General features: G+C 38.9%; 3 protein-coding genes and 1 non-coding gene across 8 annotated transcripts in view; all 4 read left to right on the forward strand.

The window, feature by feature from the left end:
- ppp1r37 (protein phosphatase 1, regulatory subunit 37) overlaps positions 1–8,072 on the forward strand; it is a 39,910-nt gene extending 31,838 nt beyond the window's left edge. The window contains exons 5-13 of one of the 3 annotated variants that reach the window (XM_014022846.1): positions 871–990; positions 1,744–1,894; positions 2,035–2,190; positions 2,345–2,457; positions 3,125–3,266; positions 3,350–3,516; positions 4,139–5,597; positions 5,670–5,765; positions 6,414–8,072. In XM_014022846.1, coding sequence (XP_013878300.1) covers positions 871–990; positions 1,744–1,894; positions 2,035–2,190; positions 2,345–2,457; positions 3,125–3,266; positions 3,350–3,516; positions 4,139–5,597; positions 5,670–5,746 — 2,385 coding nt within the window. In that variant the 3' untranslated portion in view covers positions 5,747–5,765; positions 6,414–8,072. The other 2 variants (XM_014022844.1, XM_014022845.1) reach the window with 2 other exon arrangements.
- A 5,669-nt stretch (positions 8,073–13,741) lies between these two features.
- Positions 13,742–17,495, forward strand: LOC106527848 (zinc transporter 1). 2 transcript variants are annotated; one of them, XM_014022847.1, is made up of 5 exons: positions 13,742–14,389; positions 14,530–14,781; positions 14,865–15,085; positions 15,165–15,352; positions 17,149–17,495. In XM_014022847.1, the coding sequence occupies exons 1-5, from the start codon at positions 13,843–13,845 to the stop codon at positions 17,423–17,425; spliced, it is 1,485 nt and encodes a 494-aa protein (XP_013878301.1). In that variant the 5' UTR covers positions 13,742–13,842; the 3' UTR covers positions 17,426–17,495. The 2 variants fall into 2 exon arrangements, with proteins under 2 accessions (XP_013878301.1, XP_013878302.1); XM_014022848.1 differs by having other exon boundaries at positions 13,743–14,389; positions 14,530–14,772.
- Positions 17,496–19,147: 1,652 nt separating this feature from the next.
- On the forward strand, positions 19,148–19,233 carry trnastop-uca (transfer RNA opal suppressor (anticodon UCA)). The gene has a single exon. It is a non-coding gene; the product is annotated as a tRNA-Tyr (tRNA).
- A 715-nt stretch (positions 19,234–19,948) lies between these two features.
- Positions 19,949–23,326, forward strand: mrpl28 (mitochondrial ribosomal protein L28). 2 transcript variants are annotated; one of them, XM_014022849.1, is made up of 6 exons: positions 19,949–20,056; positions 20,756–21,063; positions 21,226–21,378; positions 21,448–21,582; positions 21,667–21,753; positions 22,594–23,326. In XM_014022849.1, exons 2-6 carry the CDS (start codon positions 20,779–20,781, stop codon positions 22,723–22,725), a joined length of 792 nt encoding a protein of 263 aa, XP_013878303.1. In that variant the 5' UTR covers positions 19,949–20,056; positions 20,756–20,778; the 3' UTR covers positions 22,726–23,326. The 2 variants fall into 2 exon arrangements, with proteins under 2 accessions (XP_013878303.1, XP_013878304.1); XM_014022850.1 differs by lacking the exon at positions 19,949–20,056 and adding an exon at positions 20,449–20,626.
- Positions 23,327–26,062: the final 2,736 nt, after the last annotated feature.

The following is a 26,062-nucleotide window of genomic DNA, read 5'->3' on the forward strand; positions in this document are numbered from 1 at the left end:
TGTTCTGAAGAGCATGTGGAGAGCGTGATCAACAGGGTGGCTTTTATTAGGACTAAATCTGACTCATCTTCCCCCGCCCATTAGATAAACACACGTGTGCAGTCATGTCTCCTAGTGTACACACAACCACACACAACCACACACAAGGTTGGCAGGCGTTAAATAACTACTGTAGTTTTAGTTGATTATCTTCCAACTGACAAGGAATTAGATGATTTTCTAGTAAATTATGAAAATGGTTATGTTTTGAAGGAACATTTAAAAAGTACTTTAGGTCACAGTAAATTTTTCTTTTTTAATGAGTTCATTTGTAAAAAATGATTATGTTATATTTGTGTAAAATTACGGGTGAATGTTCTGATAACTTGTTAAACATAAAATTAATTAAGAATTCTTTTTATGTATCGGCCCAAAAGGGGGTTTTAACATTTCCAATATTTGCTTTCTAATTTTTTAGTCAGATATTAAAAGTTTTTAGGAGAAATATTCTCACAACTTTAGTTGAGAATATTTAATATAATTGAATTTGTATCATTTTTAAATCTGTTTTTCAAACTATAAATTTGCAAAACATTTTAGTTTTTAACAGAAATCTTTAAAAAATTAATAAAACCATGTTTGTTTTCCTTTGTCCAATCAAAAAAAACAACATTTTTTGCTTGTGTATGTATTTTTTTCTTTTCTATATTTCAATAGTTCATATACGACACTATTTTACTCCTTTACATTTAGTTTGTGCTTAAGATGTTTGGTTGCACCTCTCCTGAGAGGTTCTGACCTTGTGACCAACTGTTACTTTAGTTGTTTTAGATTTTAATAAATGTTTTTCTGATCTCATGGACTCTTCTATTTTCATGTGCTTTTTTCCAGGGTTCATCCGCACTTTTTGACATGATAGAGTACTACGAATCGGCAACACATCTCAACATCTCCTTCAACAAACACATCGGCACACGAGGATGGCAGGCGGCTGCTCACATGATGAGGAAGGTGAGCTCATTCTTATAAACACGGGCCAACAATAACAATCTACAGGACAAAAGATCTGGATAGGATTAAAAATGTTGCTAAAGTAGTCATGGATCTACAAAAACACGTTGCTGTCAAGAATTTTATTAAACACATGCATGTAAAAAGCATATTCAAAGCACATAATGCTGCTACAGTAACAAAAAAGAAACCATCAGGTGTTGTGTTTTAGATTAATATTTGAGATAAAAGGAATCTGAAAATTATGCAGTTTTTAAAACAAGAATAATCAGTTTGGGTTGAAACTTAACATCCTACAAAGTGAAAACCTGTTAATTCAGCCTTGTAACAAGCTTTATACAAAGTGTTGATTTCTTGTTTTATCATATCTGTGTTCGCAGCTACTTTAACATTTGATCAGTTTGTACCAAAAGACAGTCGCTCTTTCTCCGAACGTTAAATGTCAAACGAAGAATGATAGCCTGAAGCTGCAACACCAGGATTTATTTCACTCTGTTTGTGTCACGGCTCGCCAAAAAAAAAAAAGTTGTAGTTAATTTCAGCAGAAAATAGATCTTAATCAGCTGATGTGGTGGAAAGTGGCTGTCCTTGATTCCCAAAGTTAAAGTTTTGGATTAAACAGCTACATAAAGATTGTCATAAAATGATTTTTTGTATTCGTTTTGAAATGATGTCTACTGGTTCATATCTTATTCATTTTAATGAATGTTTGATGCATAATCTTTATACCTCTGTTTGTGTTTCCACCCTCAGACAAGTTCTCTCCAGTATCTTGAAGCTCGTAACACTCCTCTACTGGACCACTCTGCTCCGTTTGTAGCACGAGCGCTGAGGATCAGTGGCAGCCTGGCCATCCTTCACCTGGAGAACGCCGGTCTGTCGGGCAGACCGCTCATGCTGTTGGGTACGACAGACAAAAAAAAAAACTCTTTTTGATTTTCAGTTCTCATCTTCATCAAGGCTTTTTATCTTTTTTTTTCTTCTGAAATAATACTGCCATCATCTCATCCTTTAGTTTCTTTTGTTGGTTATTTCTCCATTCAGCTACGGCCCTGAAGATGAATATGAACCTGCGGGAGTTGTACCTGGCTGACAACAAGCTCAGTGGTCTTCAGGACTCTGCTCAGCTCGGCAACTTGCTCAAGTTCAACTACAACATTCAGATTCTGGACGTTCGCAATAATCACATCCTCGACTCTGGTACGCAACAAAGTTTAACCTTTTTTTATTTTATTTTATTTTATTTTTGCTGGGATAGAATTATTTGTTTGAGTATTTTCAGCAAAATTCAAGGAAAAATACAGCATTTATTTATTTATTGATCAGTAACACGTGTTTACATTTGTTCTCTCAGGGTTGGCCTACCTGTGTGAAGGACTGAAAGAGCAGAGGAAGGGCCTGGTCACCCTGGTGCTATGGAACAACCAGCTCACACACAATGGGATGGGATACCTCGCTGCTGCACTGGTATATTACACACACACACACACAAGTGACATAGGTAATTTAGAGGAAAGACAATATGTTTTTATACATTATTGGATCTGATTATTTTTAACAGCTTTTGCTTAGTTATTACCATTTCAGTGACAATTTATCACTCCTAAGTGGAACAGCATTGAGAACTATAATGCTGTATCTCCTTGTGGATTGATTTGTTTATAAAAGTTCACCTCCTTTTAAAGTCTGGTGAATTGTATTTTATATTACCTGTCCTTCAACACATCACTGGAGTTTTAGTGTAGAGCTAAGTGTCAGATATGTAATTTGGGGATAAATATGCTTTATAGTGAGTGTTGTGGGATATAATATGAGTGAACATTTTCTACTCAAGATTCTGAACCTACACATTCAGTTGTTGCCAGGTTTAGTCATATTTGTTGCAGTAATTTAAACTCAAACTGTGGTGATTAATTATCTAGAAGAGTTGTTGATTTATTAATCTCATGAAATAAAGTTATGTAAGTCAAACAGCAGCAGATGGATATTTTACAGTAATCTCAGTTATTTACCACGTTGTTCTTCTAGTTTATTTTGACAAAAATACCAGCAGCATAAAACATATTAAACAAGCTGATTTTTTATTATGTCAAAGTTCTGAGCTGAAAATGAACTGGAGGTTTGTGTTTCTCAGCCATGCACCCAGAGTCTGGAGACTCTAAACCTCGGCCATAATTCAGTCAGCAACGAAGGAGTCCTGAAGCTAAAAGAAGGTCTGATCGCCAACCGCTCTCTGCTCAGGCTGGGGCTGGCATCCACCAAGCTGACCTGTGAAGGTAGGACTAAACCTCTGTTTGAGATGCAGCTCCTGTGTGTGAGTTGGCTTTAATTAACCTCTTCTTTTCATTTTATGCTGTAGGAGCTGTCGCCGTGGCTGAATTCATTGCAGAGAGCCCCAGACTGCTGCGTCTGGACCTCCGAGAGAATGAGATCAAAACCGGCGGGCTAATGGCCCTTTCACTCGCTTTAAAGGTCAACAACTCTCTGCTGCGTCTCGACCTGGACCGAGAGCCCAAGAAGGAAGCTGTAAGCGTCCTGCGTTTTATTGATCTTTGACAAAATATACAGAACTCTAAAAACAAAATGCAGCACCCATTATCTTGGTTACTATTGTGATTTTATTTGTAATAAAATTAATGTTTTAGAAYATGCACTGCTGTGTTTATCATAAGATTTCTGCAGCACTGGTTTTTGTTTTAAGATCAGAAATAAAAAAGTCCACACTGAACATAATAAAAAAAGTCAAAAAGAATTAAATTGTTGTCAATGAAACAGGCAGCTGCAAACATGTCCTTTTATTTCCTTAAATCTGAGCTTTTAGTGCAGAAACAGCCTCAGATATTTGGCCCCAGAAAGTCTGTTTGGTTCCAAATTTGTAATTGATATTTATTAACAACTATTTTCCCCTCCTTTTTACTGTTTAAAGCAGTAATTTAAAACTTTTTGTTCTCAGCTGCTCTGTAAATTAAAAGGTTTTTAATCTTAAGATTTTTGTTCCAGTTTGGAACACATGGGTCCAATGTGAAGATTTAGCAGGAGCTTGTTTGGAGAAATTAGAAGCTAAAACTGTAGATAAATATTATATCATGGTTATAATTTAAGTATTTGATCAAACATCTGAGACACCGGTTCTGTTGTTGTTTTTCAGGTGAAAAGCTTCATCGAGACGCAGCGCGCCCTGCTGACTGAGATCCAGAACGGCTGCAAGAGGAACTTCATTCTTGCCAAGGAGAAGGAGGAAACTGAGCAGAAGATGAGGATGTCGACCTCCATGGCTGAAATTGCCACAGAGGATGGGATGAAGGAAGAGGAGGATGAAGAGGAGCCAGCACCTGATGAGAGGAGGGAAGGAGATGATAAAGAGGGAGAGGAAGAGGCAGAGGACAAATCACAAACAAGTATCCAGTCGAGCTCCAAGACCAGCGTCTCCCCAGCAGCTCTGGAGTCAGACTCCGACACTGACGATGAGGACGAAGAAGAGGTGGTGACGTCTTCCATTCCTAAGTCCTCCACTTGCTCAAATCAGACTGCTCCTCACGCCCCTGCAGCGGCCCCCCTCAGTGCCTCACGTACTCCCTCGCCCCCCTCAGCCTCACCTGCTGCAGGACCAAGTGTCATATCTGGGATAACGGTCACAGAAGCTACAGTTCCTCCGGGGACCCCTCCCTCTCCTGGGCGCTGCATTTCTGTCTCGAGTCCAGGCAGGGGGCATAAGATTTTTATGGTAACGCGAGTAGAGTGCCCCCCCGAGCAGAAGCAGCAGCCTCAGAGAAGTGCTCCTGCAGCTGCCGGCCTGAATAAAGGAGCCGCAGAGAGGCCTGTAGACTCAAACACACAAACACAGCTCAGCTCACCTGCTCCACCAGCAGACAGTAAAACAACAGAAGACAGTCCCACATCGCCATTAGAGTCTGCAACGAGTCCTGCAGACCCCCCCACTGCAGAGCCACGGTCATCGAGTCGACCCTCAGAGGAGGGGGTGACGAGCAGAACTTTAGATTCAGCTGCTGTGACGGATCAGAGTCCACAAACACCAGCTTTGCCTTTGAATTCTTCTCCAGTGCCGGCTGAAGCTCTGCTGCCAACGGAGGGGGTAGATGAGGACTCCAAGACCCCCAAACCCGAGGCCGCTTGTCTAGAAGGAAACAAGGAAGGAGGAGAAAAGGAGCTTAATGTTGGAGATGATAGGCGGGTAGTCCCAGCGGAGAGCTCCTCAGCTGAAGTGGAACAGCTTCAGATAGACCAAACTTCAGAGGAGCAGCTGTCACCAAAGCAGACGTGGTCGGTGCTCTCTCAGCAGGAGCTACCCAGCAGTGGAACAGAAACAGAAAAACCCAGTTCTACTCAGAATGAGGAGCCAAACCAAGAGCAGGAAAGTCCAAAGCAGCGATGGGAAACAGAAGCCGTTCCCTCAGAGCAGACCGATCAGCAGGAGCCTGAAGGGAATCCAGACTCTGCTGACGAGAGCTCCACAGACGAGTGTTTCGATGACGCTCTGGAGGGCGAGGTGGTCGCTTCAGCTCTGCCCAACGGTCTGAAACCAGAGTTCTCCCTCCACCTTCTCGACAACGACAGCCCAAAGCCCGGCAGCTGCGTGATGGAGCACGGTGAGTCTGCGGGCTCTGATTTAGACAACATGACAAGTCTGTCTGTTAACACGTGTTGTGTCGTTCATGTAGTGAGTGCCAACTGTGGACAGGAGCTGGAGGAGCTGCTCCTGGAGGCCAGTATGGACACTGGGAGAGACGCACCCTGAGCTGCTGAAGCAAACATCTGTATGTGTACACAACAAACCTGAACAGAAAGTTTTACTTTTTGATTTCTTCAATCATTTCATTTAACAGTTCTTCACACTTTGATATCTTTCACAGTTTTTCTTTGAACTTTGAACTGCTTTTTCACTTAGTTTTAGCACCAACAAGGTGATTCACAGAAACAGAGCAGTGGATCCACTGAAAGATGAAACGTCTCAGGTCTGATGCTGGATGGTTTTCCAGTTTTTTAAAGACATGACTTTAAAATACTTTTTGCTTTGAATAGTTTTTGTTTTAAACCTGGGTCTTAAATTTTTCGTCCACTTTCCTCACCTTTAAACAAACAGCACATGATGTTGTTGAAGTCAGGTACAGGAACTGAGCAGAAAGACCTGTTTTTCATTCCAGTCTCCTTTTAAAGCAAAACATAAAACAACTTAGAGGGTTTAAAACTTTTATTCAACTGGAACAATCAATGAGATGTCTCTCTGGTAGGGGTAAAAAAAAAAGTTTCATTGCATTACAGCCTAAAACGTTTTTACAAACCGTATCTCTGGTTTAGACAAAGCAGGAAATAAAAACAGATTATATTGTTTATAACTTGTTTATATTTATTTTCAGTTAAAATCTGCTCTGCACTGATTTATCTCTGTTCTCATTCCTCCTCAGGGTCTGTGAGGACGAGTAGAAACAGCGCTAAGGTGGTTTGTCAGCCTCTGCAACACGACCGGTCGCCCCTACAATGTTTGTCTTTTTGTTTGTTTGTTTGTTTTTGTTTCAACTCGACCACAAACTTCACGTTTCCTTAAAGAACCAATGAGTCAAAGCTCCAGACATGACAATAAAAAGGACAAAAATCATCCTCTGGAGCTTGGCCGTGGCAAATAAGGAGTCATCCACACTACACCATCCACGTAAGAGACGGGGAGGACAAGCCCCGCCCCCCTACCCCTCCATGTCGTCTCTACATTTTGTCCGTTTGAGAGACAAAAAGACGGAGGATAAAACACTAACCAAAGATGTTTTTCTTAGTTCCCTGTCAGCTGTTGGACAAACTACTTGCAGTCAGTTTTTCATAACTTCACAGAGATGCAACACGGTGATGAGGAACACGAGGTTCACTCAGAGGACAAATCATCAGCGATGGACCCCCAAACTCCCCCTTGATTCCCACTGAAAAGACCTGCTGGCTTTAAACACTTGAGACTGTAGGAGGTCGCTGTTAAAGGCTTTTATAGGATGTTAATCCATCTGTCTAAATGTAATCGTGTGTGGATTCATTATCCACTCCTCTGCCCCCACCACATGAAGCTGTAAGGGACCTCTGCCAAAGTGACTCACTTCCTGTTTGTTTTTCTTGTCCTCAGCGCAGTTTGGCTCCTCAGAAATCAGCCGTCTCCTCCTTACCGGTGCCATCTGAACACGCTGGAGCCCAGCCCCGATCCCCCACCACCACCACCCCCGTTAAAACTGAACTACTGTTTAAAAGCTCAGATCTATAATTTGTCCCCTCGGCTAGAAAAATAAAGATGAAATAAATTTCAGAAAGCATGGCACTTCATCACAGCTTTTGATTTATCGTCCTCCCTCCATTTCCTCAGTCTTCCACTCATTTGTGTTGCCGTCTCTCTATTGCTCGTCATTCCGCTGCTGGTTTTTTTTTTTTTTATTCCACATCTTTTTGGAGTTTTTGTTGTCATGTTCTCCTTTCCACCGCCGCATTTTATCCATTATTTTTGTCCTGAGTTGCTTTTAAAGCCGACCTCTCCTCTCTTGTAGATTTCCTGTTCTGATTAAAGAGATAAATTAAATTAGGGTTAGTTTCCTTTTTTTTCTTCTTCTTCTTCTTTTTTACTTTTGAGTTGGGGGGGGGGTAGGTTTATTGGAATGCTTTACTACTGGGATGCAGTTAAAGGAAGCTGCAAACATGTCGCTTGTTGCTGTTTTCCGGGTGAAGCGGTGTCCACAAGGGGGCGCCGGTGACCATATTTTGTTTGTGGGTCGTCAAACCTGAAGGAGATTAGTCCGTTTTCCAGAGCAAGACAATAAAAGTGAATCTTTAATATCAACATACATGTCTGTGAGGAGATCTGCCCCCACCCCCTGCCTTAATTTTTACAAATAAAGCAGCATTTACCCCACCACCACCACCACCGCTCTTCTCTTCTCCACCCAAATCAGTAGTTCATCCCCCGCCTCTGTTTGTAATGCTTTAATTTTTAGACATTTTTAATAATGATTTGTTAACTTAATTGAAATGTGCTGGTAATCACAAAGATGTGTATGGCGAAATTTGTTTCTCTCAAATAAATGCATGTAATGATAAAAGGCACGACTCCGGTGAATGACTTTCCTCGCTTTGACTTCAAAATGTGGAGGTTTTATTTGGACTTTGTTCTGAGAATGTTACATTAAAATAAAAACAACTTGTTCAGGAATAAATTAGCTTTATTATCAAAAGCTTTTAAAAGGGTGTGGTTCTGTCAGCATAGAATAATTATTTTTGGACATCTGGCTGTTTGGTTTTGACACATCTGGATCAGCATCAGCTCACACGGCGGTGGCAGCTTCATGCTGTGGGGATTTATTTCTATACTAAACTGATCAGGGTTGAAGAACAGGCAAGGCAAACTTCTTTGAATAACATTTCATACATGAAGGCAACTCRAGATGCTTTACAGAATAAAGAGACAATATTTAAACCTAACTAACAGCAGCTTCACCACTAATAATCCTGCTTAAATTGTATAAGTTGATCTGTTAAGTACTGCAAGAGGGTTTCAAGACCAGGTTTTGAAACGAAGTCACTGATTCTTAAAATAATTTTAAGATAATAAAACCATAATAATGATTTAATGTGGCTTTTAAAATTTAAATCTGTACCCAAAGTGACTCCTGAGTTCTTAGCTTGACTTGTGTTTAAAAGACTGCTGACATCAGCAGCAATTTAGAGTTTCTCTGTTTCTCCACCAAAAATTCAACAATAATAAAAGAAGAACAGATGAATGAAGGGAAAATAAAATGTCTTCCAGAGAAGTCGCTGCGTCAGGCCAGGATGAGTGTGTCCAGTTCAGAGAGATGATAAAGGATGTAAATAAAAATCGAWACAGCTTCAGAAAAACCTTAGTCAAAGTTCCTGGAGAGACAAAAAAAAATTGAAACTTGTTAAAACTTGAATTTTTCTACACAAAGGACAAGAAAACTATAAGTTTTCCACTCAATCCCTCAAGTTAGACAATAAAAACTCATCTGAACACCAAACATTCATAATGACTCAGTAAAAAGATTTTGTCAGTAATTAAATCTCATTATAAACCAAATATCTCATTACTGTCAGTTTCATACATTTAACCACATCTTGTATCTTTGCAGCAAAAATACGAGTCATTAAAACGTTAGGTATGATAAAAATTTTGCATCCATCCTTGAGGTACTCAAGAAGACATGAGCTACAAAGTAAAACAAACTCGGGATGGTTTTTTTTTTCAGAATGCCACAGAATTATGTGGCATCATTGTTGATATTAAATCATTATTAAATAGGTTCTTTGCCTACTGTAGATTACTTTTTAAGGACAACAACTTGCAGAATTGAAAATGATCTCTGGAGACTTGATAGTTGGATTAATGAGCTCACATGAGTCCAGGGTTTAAGAACAAAATGGATTTCTGCTGCATTAAAACAGGGTTAATCTTCAGTGTAGACCTAGCTCAGATGAGATGTTACCAAACTGAAGTCAGTAAATTATTAATTGTAACATTTCTGCAGGAGATCTGAACTATCAGTTTAAGATGCACACATCTCTTTAAAAAAAAAAAACTTTCAAGACTTTTTAATTTTAGAATTTGGGAAAACCCTTTTTGGTTGCAGGAAATAAAGCAACAACAAAAAAAAAAATTAAACTCTGGCTGAACTTCTGTCCAGGCCTGTGGCTCGTTGTCAACATATGGAGGAAACACAGACGGACTCTTGGAAAAGATGAAACTGTGCACTTCTGAGAACTCCCTCAGCATCACGAGTGGAGCGAGGAGGCTCTCCTGGGGTGAGGGAGGAGAAGGGGGAGTGGAAATTCCTCAGTGAACTAATCCACACTGCCCTGATAATACACAGGACAGATTGTGAGAAAGTATCAGATTAATAACTCAGAGATTAAAGTGATTTTTAAAAGCCAGATCATTTCCTGACCTATAAATATACTGATACTGAGTGGTCAGGTGGAGCTCTAATTTTCTGAGGTCAGACACTAGAAAAATGAGATATATACTGTATATTTTTTGAGTGAAAATATTCCTTTAATTATCTTTGGTTTCATGGTTTAAGCTGCTTTCAAAGGATTTTTTTTCTTTAAAAATGTCCTCGCTTTACATGTTGTTTTTATAGTAATGTGTSTTGTACTTTAGCTTGAGGTCAAACTTCTCATCGTCTGTTTTGTGACTCATCATGAGACCAGAGAAATCCTTAAAGACGTTTCAGTCCAAGCTGAGAGATTGAARAGTTTAAGTGAAATTTTTATTTATTTTGTTCAAGCCCAAGAAAATGTTAGTGACAGTTTTTAAAAAGGAGTTCATACAGGATCAGGAGCATTTTTTTTTTGCGTGTGTATTTTAGTATTTACTGGCTGTAGACTGCACKTTACTCTGGTTTTGAAAGGGTACTTTGCACCTCCGTTAAAAAAAGTTCCAACCAAGAAATAAAGACAAATAGTTTTGTATAACAGCTTTCACTTCTATAGCTTGAGTACAAGAATAATGCATGAAATTTACACATCCACATGTTTTAATTCAGTTTATTTAGTTTGTATAAATGTCATTATAAAATACACAGAAAGGCCTTAACAGTGGCTGCTTTCCAGAGACCTCTGCTTCAGTAAAATATGATTATACAGAAGAAATCATTAATAAACTTAAGAACGAAGTCCCATCATCTGAAAATATAAAATAAAACCTGGTATTGGAAAGAAAAAATRACGCTTTTTGTGATGTCTTGTAGGGAAAACATCCCTGTAAACAAAAATGTTACAAATGACAGACACTTCTGATGCCGTATGCAAATTTAAAAAATTTGACACACCCACCCATCTTTTTTTTTTTGTCAGGTCAAAAACGCAACAGGTCCAGAACAGTAACCAAACCAAATGACAACACTTGAAGCAGGAGACCAAAACATAAATGTGTTCCAGCTCCTCCAGGGTGACCCCACAATGTTCTCCAAGGCCAGAGAAGATTTAACTGAGGTCTTCTTCAGGTCTCCTCGCTGTAGGAAGAGTCCAGTGAATCTGTGAACCACCTCATGACTCTTTTTGATGCAGAGGAGCAGCGATATATATATATATATATATATATATATACTATATATTTACCTAGTGCTATGTAGCTGTACTTAACCAGTGAATTTCTATTGAGTTAGAGCAAATAATGTCATTTTATTGGGGGAATTATGTTGACTGGATCAAATTGGTGTGGGGGTCATAACCCCACTTTTCGCAAATTGTGCCCATGCTTGAAATGTCCAGATATCTGCTCAAGTCGAGACTTCTGGTTGCAACATTCTGTTCAGTCACCTCACTTCCTGTCTGGACGTCCTATAGATCAGTGTTTCCCAAAGTTGGGGTTGGGACCCAAAGTGGGGTCCCRAAATATCAAGGTGGGGTCCTGAAAAGATTTTCTGAATTAGTTACATTTTTGCCTTAGTTGGAGTGAGGTTAGTATTTTTAAAATGGATAAATGTAGTATGAAAAATATTGTTACTATGCCCATGTTTAGTTGACCTGATACAAATGTTTATCATCCAAAAATAGCTGGGGGCTCAGGTCTCTGCTACTGTTATTTTGTGGGCAAAAGCTGAAAAGTTTGGGAACCACTGCACTTTGGTTCCCAAAGTTGGGCTTGGAACCCAATTATGGGTCATGAAGCACCTTGGATAATCTCCAGAAACCAATTTAAAGGGTAATAAAATAATTGCTGATGTAATATTTTTTCTATAATTATTACAAAAACACAAAATAAGTATTTATATTTGTGTACAAGCTGTTCAGATTGTCAAAAAGCCTGTGTTTTTAGGGTTATTGACAAAGTTATTCAGACCAGTAATATTTGGGGTCACAAGTTTAAGCCATGGATATTTTGTGGGTCAGAAGATAAAAAGTTTGGGAACCACTGCTATAGATATTTATATATTTTATATCAAAAAGGGGCGGGCCCACCTGTCAATAGTTTTGACAAAGGGTGTCCATCTAGTTGATCTATGTTGTTCTGCAGAGTGACTGAAATTATGTCCATTTGTAAGTTTAGTTCTGCTGAATTCAAGTTTCTGATCTGGTGAYAGGATATAATCCTGACGACACACTGCGGGGATTTAACTTGATCAAACAGACGTGTTTGACCTGCTCAGAAGAGAGGGTGGGCTGTGTGTGTCTCAGGRGGGGGGGGGGGTGTAAACAGGGACGACAGCAGCACCCACCTCCCCTCCTGCTCACATGACTGTGATTAGAGGAGAGGAGGAGGACGGTGGAGCAGAGTGGGAGCCAGGAGACGCACCATGAATCACACTTTTGGTTTCACAGCATCCTGGAGTCCAGCTTTCCTCCGACTGTTGGCTGTGGGCCATCGTTAGKGTAAGTCACTCTCCTTTTCTGTGCAACTTCACTTCTTTATCTTTACGATTTTAAATAATCAAACTAATGTGGCAGAATTAAAACAGTCTGAAAAATATTTTTATCAAACTGAAAAGGAAAAAAAGGATTAAACTAAAATATTTTCATGTGCAACTCAAAAGACAAACACAAAGACTTATTTTGAAGGTAAAATTGAAGAAAAAGCAATTAAATATTAATTTTTATTATTAATTTCTTTAAGTGGTTGAATTTTTTTCTGATTCCTTTTGTTTGATGGCAGCTTACATTGAAATTACTCAAATTACTGAGTGAATTTATATCCAAAACTTGTCCGAATGGTAGATTGTCGAGCAAAAAATGAAGCCTTATGAATTCTGTTTCACTTTCTTTATTAATATAAGTGACTGTGCCCAAATTAACATTTGACTGTGGCAGCAGAAAGGGCTTCAGAACAGAGTGGATTAAAGCCAAGAGAACTTTGGACGTCAGCTCAGGGAAATCCAGGCAGATTTCTGTCAGAGACGACAGAAATTTGGAAAGTGAACGTAAACATCACTGCCGTGTTCTTTATTTAGGTTTTAATCACTGATAACTGTGTGAACCGATGCTCTGTCGTCTCAGAAGTAACAGAAGCAATATTGTAATAAATTAATCCCATAAAAATGATTTCAGTTCTAATTTTCCTTTTGTGACTTTTCCATTCAAACCTGYGATGTTTGGAGTGTAAATAAATAAATAAACTAAGCTGAGAACATATGGAAATTAGTGTTTGTTGGATGATTTCTTTGTAATGGCAATGCTTCTTGGCAATAAAAAATAATAAATTATATCCATCACCTGACTGGCAGCACCTGGGAGAATACCTGAACATCAGAACAAATGTCAATATAACAGCAAAATAAGCTGTTTGGCAGGGAAGATTTCGCAAATTTTTCATGTGTGCAACCCACATATACGTAGCTCTACTGCTCACCTCACAAATGCATGTTCCTTACAAATGTGGCACCATTCAGGCTTTGGCTAAATGTAATGCCAAGAATAATTGTTACAACAAAGAAAGAATCTACTAAACACATATTTCCTCACTTCTTTTTTTATAAACACCACAGTGCGTCACATTGTTGATATAATACGATGTTTTGTTTTGTTTTCCTCATCTTCCCTTGTGTGGTTTTTAGTTKTTCTGTTGTTAAAGGTAGCACAACTGTGTTTGCTGCGTGACCTGTTTCACCTGTTCCCCCATGTTTGCCTTGTATGTCTTCTTGAATGGGTGTTTCTGAACTGTCCCCCCCTTCCCTGAATGTACAGCACCTTGTGAACTTATTTTTGTGAAAGGCGCTGTATAAATAAAACTTTACTTTACTTTTTCTGTTAAGTTTGTTGTGTTTGTTGTTGCATTCTGTTTTTTATTTACCTTCAACACAGCTGTGTATTTAAAATCTAAATTTCTTCTTATTTACCTTACAGTGTTTRCAGTTGTTGAGTATGAGGGTGCACTGGTGCACGCTGGGGGTGACCGCCCTGCTGCTGCTGGGGGAGATCATCGTCAGTCAGCTGTGTACGTCCCTCATCACCATGATAGATGGTTTCCACACAATCATCATCATCATTCACATGACCCTCCTTCACCCTCGGACCGCGAACATCATCAAACCTGTTCCTCCTTCAGGAGCACCTCCTCCTCCACCGCGCCATGATCCAGCCTCACCTCCGCCCTCAGAGGCGTCGTCTCTGGATCAGTTCTCACACAGGCCCTCCTCTGCTGCAGCTCCAAGCTGTGCTCGGCCCTTCCCCAGCAGCAGGATCCCGGCCGTGGGTGTTTTCATTTCTGCGCTCCTCCTGGTTTCGCTGTGCTTCTCGTACTTCTTGGAAATCGTGGGCCACATGCTGGAGCCCCACCCGGTGCAGCTGCCCCTGCTGCCGGTGGTGGTGGGAGCCGTCGGTCTGCTCTGGAAGACTCTGCTGTTTGTGCTGAACTGGGATCAGCTGAAGGATGGAAGGACGAAGAGCTGCAACCAGATCMAAAACGATGGTAAAAACTGAGAAACAAAACAAAACTGACAATAAAACACAAAAATGACTTTAAATGTGTCACTTTTACAAATACTCAGTTAGATCAAAGAAGCATGTGATCAYGATGAGCCTGCTCTTATTTTTCTCTTCTCTGTTCAGTTCTCACAGTTTGGTTTGGAGAGGAGTCTCAAGGCCAGGTGGAAGAAAAACACATCGTCCAGTCGAAGGCTCGGTCTGCTGCACACCAGGCTCTCAGCGGCGGGGCGCTTGTCTTCTGTAATCCAGGAGCTTCCAGCACAGCCAGAACTGAAAACCAGCAGAAACAACAAAACGTTCAGAGCCGTGCTGCAGATCTCAGCTCTGAGAGTGGCTCTGAACACAAACAAAGCCAGGGACAACCAGGTGACAAAGGTCATTATCGTAAAAACACAGCACGTTGCAGCAAGAATAAATGTTTTCAAACGCCTGYATTTTGTGTTTTCCTCCATTTTCAGATGCGTCAAACGTCTCCTCCTCCTCAGTCTGCCTCCTGCCCTCTGTTTTTCTCATCCAGGGACTCTTCACGTCTCTCCTGGCTCTGACCAGCAGCCTGCTGATGCTGTTCGTTGTCCCTCAGCTTCTGCACACCTCAGGGGTCCACAGGGTCCTGGTTTACCTGGATCCTGGCTTCTCCCTGCTGGCTGTCATCACACTGATCACCACGACCGCACCGCAGGTCATGAACTTCCACTCTAATACTTTTTTAGTCACTGAATCTCTTACCTGAAGGTATTTAACAACCCCTCCCCCTACAGGTGTACAGGTACGGCCTGCTGCTGCTGCAGGCCTCACCGCCTCACATAAACCTGTCTGATCTCARAGGGAGGATCGCCAGGGTGCCCAGCGTGCAGGAGGTGCACGACCTCCACATTTGGCAGCTAACCCAATCTGTGATGGTGGCCTCTGTACACGTGCACTGTTGCCCCAGCTTTCCAGCCCACAGGTGAGGTTATGGGAGTTGCTTCATGGCAGATTTGATTTGGTTCTTCAACACAAACATCTGATGAGCCTGAAGGCTGATTTAAAATATTTTTTGTTGTTTTTCCTCCTCAAAATATTAAAAAATATCTGATAAGAAAATAAAAAATAAAAATACATGACCCAGAAGAGTTCGACTCTATTAGTACTTGTAGCTACAAAATGGTCTAGCCCAGGACTATTCAACCAAACTGCTCCGGGGGCCACAGTTACTGCCGGTCAACAGCTGAGGGGCTGGACATCCAGCAATGAAAGTTATTATGTAAATAAACCAAGTTTTACAAAGATCTGTTACCTTTGAATTAGTTTATTTTGCTGCATTTAATCATGAATACAACATACTGAACCCTATAAAAGTAGTGATAATTAAACATTATCAAAAACAAAAAGAACACATTATGCCTCATATTTAACACAAATAATATTTTTGACATCTCTGACTTGCCAAATTTTAACCCAATTTTTTTTTCACTTTCATCATTTTATCTTCAACTGATTGTAGTTGTAACTGTGTTGAGTGTTTATAGAAATTGTTTTACCAGCTTCTAGCCACGATTATGACGTTTCTGTTGATACCAAACATGTCTGTGTTTAACTAAAAGAACTTAGAGTAATTAAAGTAGAAAGCCGGGTGTTTGTGCTTAAGAGATGAATGAACCAATTGGCGGGCCGAACTTTGGTCACTCGCGGGCCGGATGTGGCCCGCGGGCCGCCAGTTGAATAGCCCTGGTCTAGCTATTTGACCCTGTGCAGTTCCACCTAGTGGTGGGAGCCTGTTATTTTGCAGGTAAAATAATCAATATTCATTATGGGAGATGAAGTTTTTGGTTAAAGCCGGCGTTAAAGTGCCTGAGACATGTCTATCCTTCAAACACAAAAAGTCAAAGAAAACATTTATATTTAAGAAACTTGACATAATACTATGATTTTACCCATTTTGTTAAATAACTGGTCTATTCTCTTTTTCATCTCTCTGATAGGGACTCAAAATAATCTAAATAAACATCAGATTCTTGTCTACAGTCTGTTGGTAGTTATAGCAACACTCTGTTCACATGCAAACATTCCCCCTTTGACATCACTTCCTGTTACTTCACATGTAAATATCTCAACAGCTGTTCATTTCAGCAATGTGAAATTTGTTTTGTAACATGTTATCAAGGTCCTTTTTCAAAAAAAATCATTCATGTTCACTACAAAAATTTGATGTCACAGGCACTTTAAATCAGCTTAATTTAAGACATTAAGGCATCGCTGAAGCTTTTGCCAACCCCAAAATTTTTTGATTTTGGCCACATGTGATGTGTTCCAGAGCGCAAAACTGACCACAACAAATGTATTAACACCACTTGAGTTGGATGACATTTTTCTTTCATTTTTCCCCTAAAGCCAAAAGTTCAGCATACTTTTATAACTCACAAATACAGTATTTAATATTAAAGCAGCATTTTTAATTAAAAAAATTGTAATCATGTAACATTTTCAATACACTTTTAGGTTTAAGAGTTAAAGTTTGACTGCGTTTATAGTCAACGTTTTAAAAGGGTTTTGTGTTTTCAGGCAAACTTTTAGTTTTCTTTGAGTTTGAATGTTTTTTTTATTATTTATTTTTATTTAGTGTACAGTAAATGCTTTCCGGCTGAACAGGAAACCATAAAAATAGTTTTATGTTTTAGAAATGAAGCTCTTTTTTAAAAAATCATTCATTAGATAACAGCTTGTAATATTTTACTCATATTTAACGATGTCTGGTCTGTCCAGGTGTGCTGATCTGATGTCAGGGGTCACTGCAGTGCTGCAGGATGTGGGGGTGAGCTGCTGCACCGTTCAGCCAGAGTTTCCCTCCTCCTCCCCTCCACTCCCGGTCTGCAGCCTCTCCTGTGGGGCGTCCTGCGCTGCCAGCATGTGCTGCTCTCTGTTGGAGGACAAGGCCTGGACACACCTGAGACCACCGGCCGGGGACWCTCTGGTTCCTCTAAATATCGGTTTTGACCAAAGTTTGTTTGAAGGCGAAAAACAAAATGGTCATTCTAGTTAACAGACTCCGGTTACATCTTTTGTAAACCTCTTTATCCTCAAACATGAATAAAATAGTGCTTTTCATTCGAGCACTCCGTGTCTTTATTGACTAATACATGATTTATAGACATACCGAATAGATTTATTCATTTCTACTATCACTCTGCATGAAGGCAGGCATTTATGTTTATGTCTGCCTGTTAGCAAAATATCTTATGAACTGATAAAGTCATTTTAATCAAACTTGCAGAATGAAATCCTTAAAGGTGCAGCTACAACTAAGTTTTAGAATCATCCAAATTCAAGATGGCCGCCACAGCCAATTGACCTAAAAATACAAAAATGGTTAGAACTCAGTCAGTTTGACATATATTGAGCTGARATTTGGTGTGATAGTAGCTGAGACCGATCTGTTGAGCACACACAAGAATTTATAACTTTTGCCATTACTCTTTGAAGTTAGGTCTGTCCGTCCGTTAGCAAAATACCTCGTAAACGCTAGGAGGTGTTTTAACGAAATGTTCAGGAAAGAATGACGTATTCTACATCTATAACTGATTAACTTTTGGAGCCATCTCATCTAATTCATCCAASCCAAGATGGCCGCCACAGAACACTGAATTACAAAAACTCAAAAATAGCTATAACTCGGTCAGTCATACAGATACTGAGCTAAAATGTGGTGCAGTAGTAGCTGAGAGTCATCCACAGCACATCCTCCAAGCGCTACTAAGATCTTTGCTTAAATTTTTAGCATTAGATCACAAAGTTAATTCTGTTTGTCTGCTTTCTGCATGAGACTTCACATAAAGTTATTTTTTTCAAGGTTTGACTAAAATAACTATGAGAAGTTGATCTAATTCTTCAAATATTATAACGTAAATATATTTTTCATAGTTATTCATGCAGCTATTTAACTTTTATCTTAGCATTGGTTGCATACAAAATAATATTAACATTTAAATAGGTTGTTGCTTGAGACAAGAGTAATTTATGTGTCAAATAATGTTGCATTTTTGTCTGATATCATATTTTATTTTAAAGTTTATTTTGCATGGTCATATGTTTAAGGTATGCGTGCTTATCACTATGTTTTGACTCTGTTTCTTTTGAATATATGAAAGTTGTAACACACATTGGTACAGGTTTTGTATGGAAATTGAGTAAAAACTTAACTAAATACTGAACACAAGCCTGGTCGGTAACATGTTGGCAGATTTTAAGCTTTATCACCACGACTGATTGCAAAAAGCAGAAAGTTATAGCTTCAAAAAGCAGGAAGTTTTAATGAGGTTTGATTGGATTTAAGAACAAATCAGATCACAGTGACAGTTTTCATTGTATTCCTGTGAGTAAAAAACAAAACAGCAGCTATAAATGTAGACATACTTATCTAARTATAGCAGTGAATGGGTGTCTGTGGTTTATTTTTTCTTGTTTTGACTTATATCTTGAAACGTTTTTACYTGTGATGACAAAACAGGTCTCCTCCTTGTTTTGCATGCAGGCAGCCAATCAAATCCCCTCTGTTTGTCACCTGGCTGAGTCGACCTGAACATATATCTCCTTTCTTTGCGTGTATTTAACAGAAACGCGGCATATAACATATAGCAAATTGTTAAAAAAGTTCACCTCTGCTAAAATGTACATAATAAAAAATAGCAAGAAAAAGTACAACCGTCTTTGAAATTGGTAAGGGATTTCATGTTGTATAAATGCGGCTCAGGAAATATATGCAAGTGCCCGGATGAGCCTCGGTGGTCCGGGGTGCGGGCTTCAAACCCGTAGCTGCTTAGCGGCAGAGTGGTTCAATTCCACCTTTCGGGCGAAACATATATCAGAATGACATAAATGCTGTCTCCAACGTAGTTAAAAATTAGTTTTCTTGTTTTGGTTTTGCATCCGTTCATTTTACTTCCTGTGCGACGTTTTTTTGGAGGGCACTTCAAAATAAAAGTCTCACAAAGAACCGATTTTGCCCAGTGACAGTCAAATACAATTTGTGCTGTGGCATTTTTTCCATTATACATGATACATGTACACAACGGAAACAAAGAWCTATTCAAAACATGGAAAATTAGCAAACTTTGGCAACTGTTATTGCAAAGGCAACATCTATCTAATCACGCTTAAAAAAATATCCAGACACATTTTTGTGCTAAAGTAGTATTTTGCGTTTTGAATTAATGTTTTGTATTTTACAGTTTGATGTGTTTTTGTGCCCAAAGATGCCAAACTTAAAATTGTATGTTGTTATGGTTTTGTCATGTGCTGCTAACGTTTCGAGTTATGAAAACCGGATGATTATTTATTTGTTTTCCTGAAACATCGCTAATCTTTGTAAAAACCGGTAAAGAAGCGAAGAAAGTGGTAAACTTTCCTAAAACATGAGCGTCAACGAAAACAGCTGTGACAGCCTTTAGACACTAGATGGTAGTAAACTATTCTTTGGTTCCAAAATAAAATAAAGAAGAAGAAGAAAAAGAGCCAATCAACTGTCAGAATTTCCTTCTTGTTGTCCAATCAGGCTCCACACGGAAGTTGGGCGATTTTAGACAGGCAGCTGCACGGCGTCCTTCGAAGACTTGGGGACAAATTGGTTATACCAACCATATGTGTTTAATAGAGATTTTGGTTTTCTAAAATTTTGGTGAGTATTCTCAAAAATAATGTTTCCAGTTACTCGTTAAGGCTTCATTTCAGCCAATAACCTGACTCAGTCCTGACGCTGCTTTGCGACTAAAGTGTTACCGCAAATTTGTATAAATAAAAACTAGCTATATTTCAGCTACTATTAAGTAAAAATATTAATTTCATGAAATTATAATGTATAAGTGTAGTGCTCTCAATACTGCAATACTGACTGCATAATTGACTGTCTGTTATTTGTGTGTTGCACGGTTCATCATCTTTAATGTTAGGCTCCAGGTAATTGTTGCTGTCTCTTTAAGAGTTCCGGTGACGTTTCTGAGGCGGGGTTTTGTCTGCTCATGCGCAGCGCCATTTTAGTTAGTTGTTTTTCTAATAATAAACGTGACTCACGGAGTCTTAATGTTAACAAGTTTTCAGCTCGTTTTTCTCCGCCAAAAGGGAACTTCCACATAAGCGGGTTAAATTCTTTATAATGTGTTTCTGTTAACTAATTCTGCAGCAGAGCATGCATAATGAATTAAAAGACGCTGCACATGACAAACAATAAATTATACAGCTATTTCAAGAAGTAAGTAATTTATTAAATATAATAATAACTTGCAGGAATTGACACACACACACACATACTTTCCCTGTTTTGTTTTTGACCTTAGGGACAAAAGTGCTTGTTTTAAATATATTTTTCCCTCTCTTTCAGATTTCTCCATCAAAAGAAAAATCATGCCTCTTCATAAATATCCTCCCAGAATTTGGGATGCCCTGAAAATGAAGCAGGGCATCTACGCACGTCTCCCCGAACATTACCTCAAATCCCTGGAAAAAACAGAGCCCCCGCCTGTCCACTGGAAGCCCCTGGGAGTCAAGTATCGAATCAGTCCAAAAACTGGGGAGAAGGAGCGGGTGCAGGATGTCCCGATCCCGATTTACTACCCTCCAGAGTCCCAGGATGGTCTGTGGAGTGGAGAGGGCTGGATATTAGGCCACAAATACGCCAGAAATGACAAAGTGAGTCAAAGTTAAACTTTCTGTGTCRCTGGTACTGCTGACTGTTTTAGTGCCGGTCTGCATGTTGGTGCAGCTGCTTCTTATTGTAGTCGTGGACTTGCACGTCACTCTCTTCAGATATTTATCTAAAGATGACTGACACCTGATCTGTTTCTCATTCAGATGCGCCCACGTTCTAAGAAAATCTGGAAGGTACAGCATTTTAAGAGAGAATTCTACAGCGAGATCATTGACCACAAGTTCACCATCGATGTCACGATGCGCACGCTGGATCTGATTGATGCAGCCTTTGGCTTTGACTATTACATCCTGAAGGTACTCCGGATCCGTTCAAACTTCTCTGATCAGTACCTCTGCGAGACTCTAATGTTCCATTTCTTTTAGACCCCCAAGGAAGAGCTGAACTCCAAGCTGGGGATGGACCTGAAGAGAGCCATGCTGCTGCGCCTGGCCCGCAAAGACACACAGCTTTACCCCGACGACCCCGTCAAAAGAGAAGCCGTCTACAACAAATACAAGGTTAGTTTTGAGCTCAGCAAGGATCAGCACAGCCAATGTTCTGTTGATGTGTATCAGGAAACCCTCTTCTTTCTGACTGAGCAGGAGTTTGAGATCCCAGAAGAGGAGGCGGAGTGGGTGGGCCTGTCGCTGGTAGAGGCTGTGGAGAAACAGAGGCAGCTGGAATACAAGGTAAAAGTCCAGACTTCATGCTGCAGTTGTGACAGTTTGCAAGTTTTAAAGTTATACGGGCTGCAAAAATATTCTAAGCACATGAAATAGATTGGTTCCATACAAAATGCAGGTGGTAAGATTATCACTTGGGTCATAACTTAAGGAGAACTCAAAAATCTAAATAATGTAAAGCAATGCCCTCTCTCGTTTTCTATAATAATTCATGTCATGTTGGATGCTCCAAAAACAAGTTAGTTTAAGACTCAGACAATCTTATTTTGAGAAATGATGGCGACAACCAAGACTCTCCTACTATATCACGAGGTCTGTATCTGTAAAACCAACTAAATTATAGCTATTTTGTGTTTTCAGTTGCTTGGCTGTGGCGGCCATCTTGACTTGACTCCAAAATTTAAGCAGTGATTGATGTTCATTCAGTGATAATTTCCTGAAGGTTTCGATTAAATCTTTGAGATATTTTGCTAACAGACAGAGTTGACTTCAAATAGTTGGTGGCACAGCGCTCAGAATATGTGTTGGGGATTAGAATCAGCAACTACCACTCTAATTTTAAGCTCAGGATGTAAACTTGAGAGAGTTTYAGACATTTTTCATGTTTGCTAAGAACACCTTGCTGTGGCTTTTTGAACATAAAATTCCGGTCAAGCATTTCATTTATTTACATAGAGTTAAGCATCACTAGAGTGAGCTATCCCTTCTGTTTGCATCTGTGAAAACATGGAGGGGAGACAATGTTGTACACAACAGCAGCTTGAGACAACAGTTAATTTCCTCTGTTTATTAACCCTTTGATGCCTGCAGATCATTGAATTAGTTTTATTTGGTCTCGTCTCTCAGGAGCCAGACCCTCTGTTTAAGGTCTATGCGGAGAAACTTGTGCAGGACCTCCAAATGAAGAAACTTTCAGAGCCACACGTGGTGGACTTAGGAGTGACCACCAGAACCCCGTCTGAACCGGACAGAGGCTGAACTGTGAAGGTTCTGGTGGGACTTTTAGTCACGATGTTTCATCAGAGAAGACAGACTGAGGGAGGATTCCTGCCGTTTTTATTTTTATTTCAAACCTGGTGTGGGACTACAACAAACTCACGCCGGAGACATTTTTATTTGTTATGTTTCACATAAACAATYACTCATTGTGAAGCTTAAAATGTAACAAAATAAAAAGACAGTTACAGAAAACATTGATTTTATGACTAATTGATGCTTTTTGTTTGTACTGTAAACATACAGCTGGAACCAAAAATAGGATCAGCTTAATTAAAACAAAACCATAACATGAGTAGAAGCCTGAGAAAACAACTTTTACGTGTATATTTCCAAAATTTGTCATATTTAAACCCAAAAAAATATATTCAAATGTGGAGTTATACTCCAAACTACACCTTGCATTGGCCTCAAAACTTATTGTGGTCTTCTGCTAGTGTTATAGGAATAAATGGACCCAAAAAATCAGATTATTCAAGGCAGCATTGTTGTTTTTAGTAAATGCTTTCATGAATGTAAACAGCATCAAACTTAGTTTTTTCCAGAACATATACTAAAACATTCATTAAAGATGAATTAAATACATAAAGAAGTGAACTCTGCTTTGTTTCGTTATCTTTTTTAACATTAACATAAAACTAATAAATGGATTTTCACAAACATCTTGCTTTAAGATGTTATAAATGTGTTTGGTCACTAGAGGACGCTAAGATGCTTTAAATCAGTGAAACCCCTTTTGTGGAGGGGGAAAATTATTATTATTTTTTTTTGATCAAGTCAAACCCAGAACATTTGATATTTRTGGTCTACACACATTCAATTAAATAACATCACCAGTCTGCCTGCAAACATCTAAACGAGTCAAAGCTTCACAGTTTCTGAGGTTAGGTTTTAATCTTTAAAATACTCAAGAGAACAGAGATCTAAAATGAGCTGTGGTGATTAAATCCCACTTTTTGCAAACGAAGTAAGCTGTGCTAAGGTTGTGTAAGGTCTCTGAGTTAAGGAGTGGAAAACATGACGAGGTTTGTGAAAACCATCACCTAAAACAACATCTTCTGGTTTCACTTTCGTGTGTGTGTGTGTGTGTTTGCTATGTGGTTGCAGCTAGCTCCTGTGGTTCAATGGTGAGTCCCTCCTCCTCATGGGGACTCCCGTGGGTGTTGTAACGTGACAACAGATTACCAGTAAACAGGTTTTACTCCTTATATAGTGTGGAATTACCCCTGTCACAGCGCGCACCTAAAGAAGGTGAACAAACTCTGAAACTGATGTGCGTTGTGTCAGATTTGAGTTTTGCCTATTTTTGGTTGGCTCTTCACGAGACCATCTGCGTCCTTCATCTTTACTCCTTGCAAATGGAGAAAAAAAATCTTTTAAGGTAGTTTTTTTCAAGATGATGTTTCACCTCTGTTTTCTATTTTAAAACAGACATTTGTTTCAAACATTAATTTGTAGCCTACATCAGCTCCTGTGTTTATTTTTCCCTTTTAATATCATCATCATCATCTCTGATTTCCATGAATGCTTGGTGCTTCTCAGTAAATAAATGTCTGGTAAACTGAGTTTACCTGACACAGGAGGCGTGGCCGCACCAGGTGGAAAGCTGACAGGATGTCGACTGTATTAAAGAAATACCCACTGAAATTTTCCTCCCACGTCACATCCAAGCTGTCTGATTGGATCTGATTATGATTTATTTGACATATTTTATTGTTTTTAACACATATAATCCATCCTCTCAGCTCAGTTTTTCTTAGTCTCTAAAAGTTAACCAAACTCTCCAGGTAAACCATGTTAAAATCGGGGTTTTGGTATACACCTACAGCCTGATGATGGAAATTAACCACACTGAGAAGTAACTGGGTTTAATTTAATAATTTAATTGAGGTAGTATTAGGTAATTTTTTAAAATTATCATTAGAGGGTACTTTAAAGTAACTTCATTGACTCCATTTTTCTCTCTCTTGCTTTTYGGATTTTATGAAACAGTTTTCAAAATGACCACCAGAATAACCATTTTGCCCTGTAATTAGGTTTTTAGTCTATATTGATCCAAGATCTTGGTGTGCAAGCATCCAAAGTCAATCAACTTGAACTTAAATTCATGGGTTACCAGCATTATGTTATGTCTTTGAAGTAGATTTCCCAAATGAATTCATAATTTGAGGAAATGCTGTGTTTACAGGACATATATCATTGCAGGGATGCATGCCGCTTTTAAGATCCTACATGGATTAGAAATTAAATCAAAATCCGTCTTTTATTTTWAAATAAAATAAATTTACTTTAGATTCTCTTTAAAAAAGTACCAGTGCAAAAAATGGAATGTAGCCTACGATTTTTTTGTACGTTCACGAGTGACGTCACATTTTACGTTGTGTACTCGCGAGATCACGGGAACGAGACTTCACGCATAGCTTGTTTATATAATAATGTACTTGATTATGTTGACATTAACGTCTCAGTGTTACGTAAAATGTCACTTATATTTTATGAGATCGTTTGATAAAAAAGCTTATTGTCTCGTGGACGGTAAAGACGGTTAATGTTGGCTGCAAAGCCACTTCCGGTTTCACAGTCCTTCAGAACAAAAGTAAACAACCTACAGACACAGCCCCTGGAGATAATAAATCCAACATCTCATCTTTACCAAAGATGCATTAAACCAGGGGTGGGCAATCCTGGTCCTCGAGGGCCGCAGCCCTACATATTTTATGTTTTCCCTGCTCCAACACACCTGATTCAGTCACTGATTTACCTTCCAAGTTCTGCAGTATGGAGGACCAAAACTGACATAATTATAAATAAAAGCAGAAATATATAAATGAACCACTAAATAAATAAATACTTAAAATGCACCAGTTCAATTAAAAAAGAACTTCACCTCATGTTTTGTAATTTAATTCTCATTTAATTGATATTTTTAAAACACTTCAAATTTGACTGTTTTTTAAAATATATATTTTTCAGTTTTACTTTTTACTTGTACATGCATTTGTCTCTTAAATGTTTAAATTGAAATATTTTTATAGTTTTGTCCCACAAGTCTTTTTTATTTCGATGTGTTGCAGGCGTGTGCTGCCTCAGTTTAGCTTAAAGTTTAAAGTTTAGTTAAAAACAAAGGCACGGGTAAGTTTTTCTCCTTGCCTTTGTTTTAAACTAAAATTTAAAGACTCGTGGGAAAAATATAAAAATAATTAAGTATAAATATTTAAGAGACACAAATGCATGTAGAATTTAAAGGAAAAACAATAAAATATGTATGTTAAAAAAACAGTAATATTTAAATTATGTGTTAAAATATATAGACTAATTT

The sequence above is a fragment of the Austrofundulus limnaeus genome, unplaced genomic scaffold (genome assembly GCF_001266775.1).
Source record: "Austrofundulus limnaeus strain Quisiro unplaced genomic scaffold, Austrofundulus_limnaeus-1.0 Scaffold344, whole genome shotgun sequence".
Lineage (NCBI taxonomy): Eukaryota > Metazoa > Chordata > Actinopteri > Cyprinodontiformes > Rivulidae > Austrofundulus > Austrofundulus limnaeus.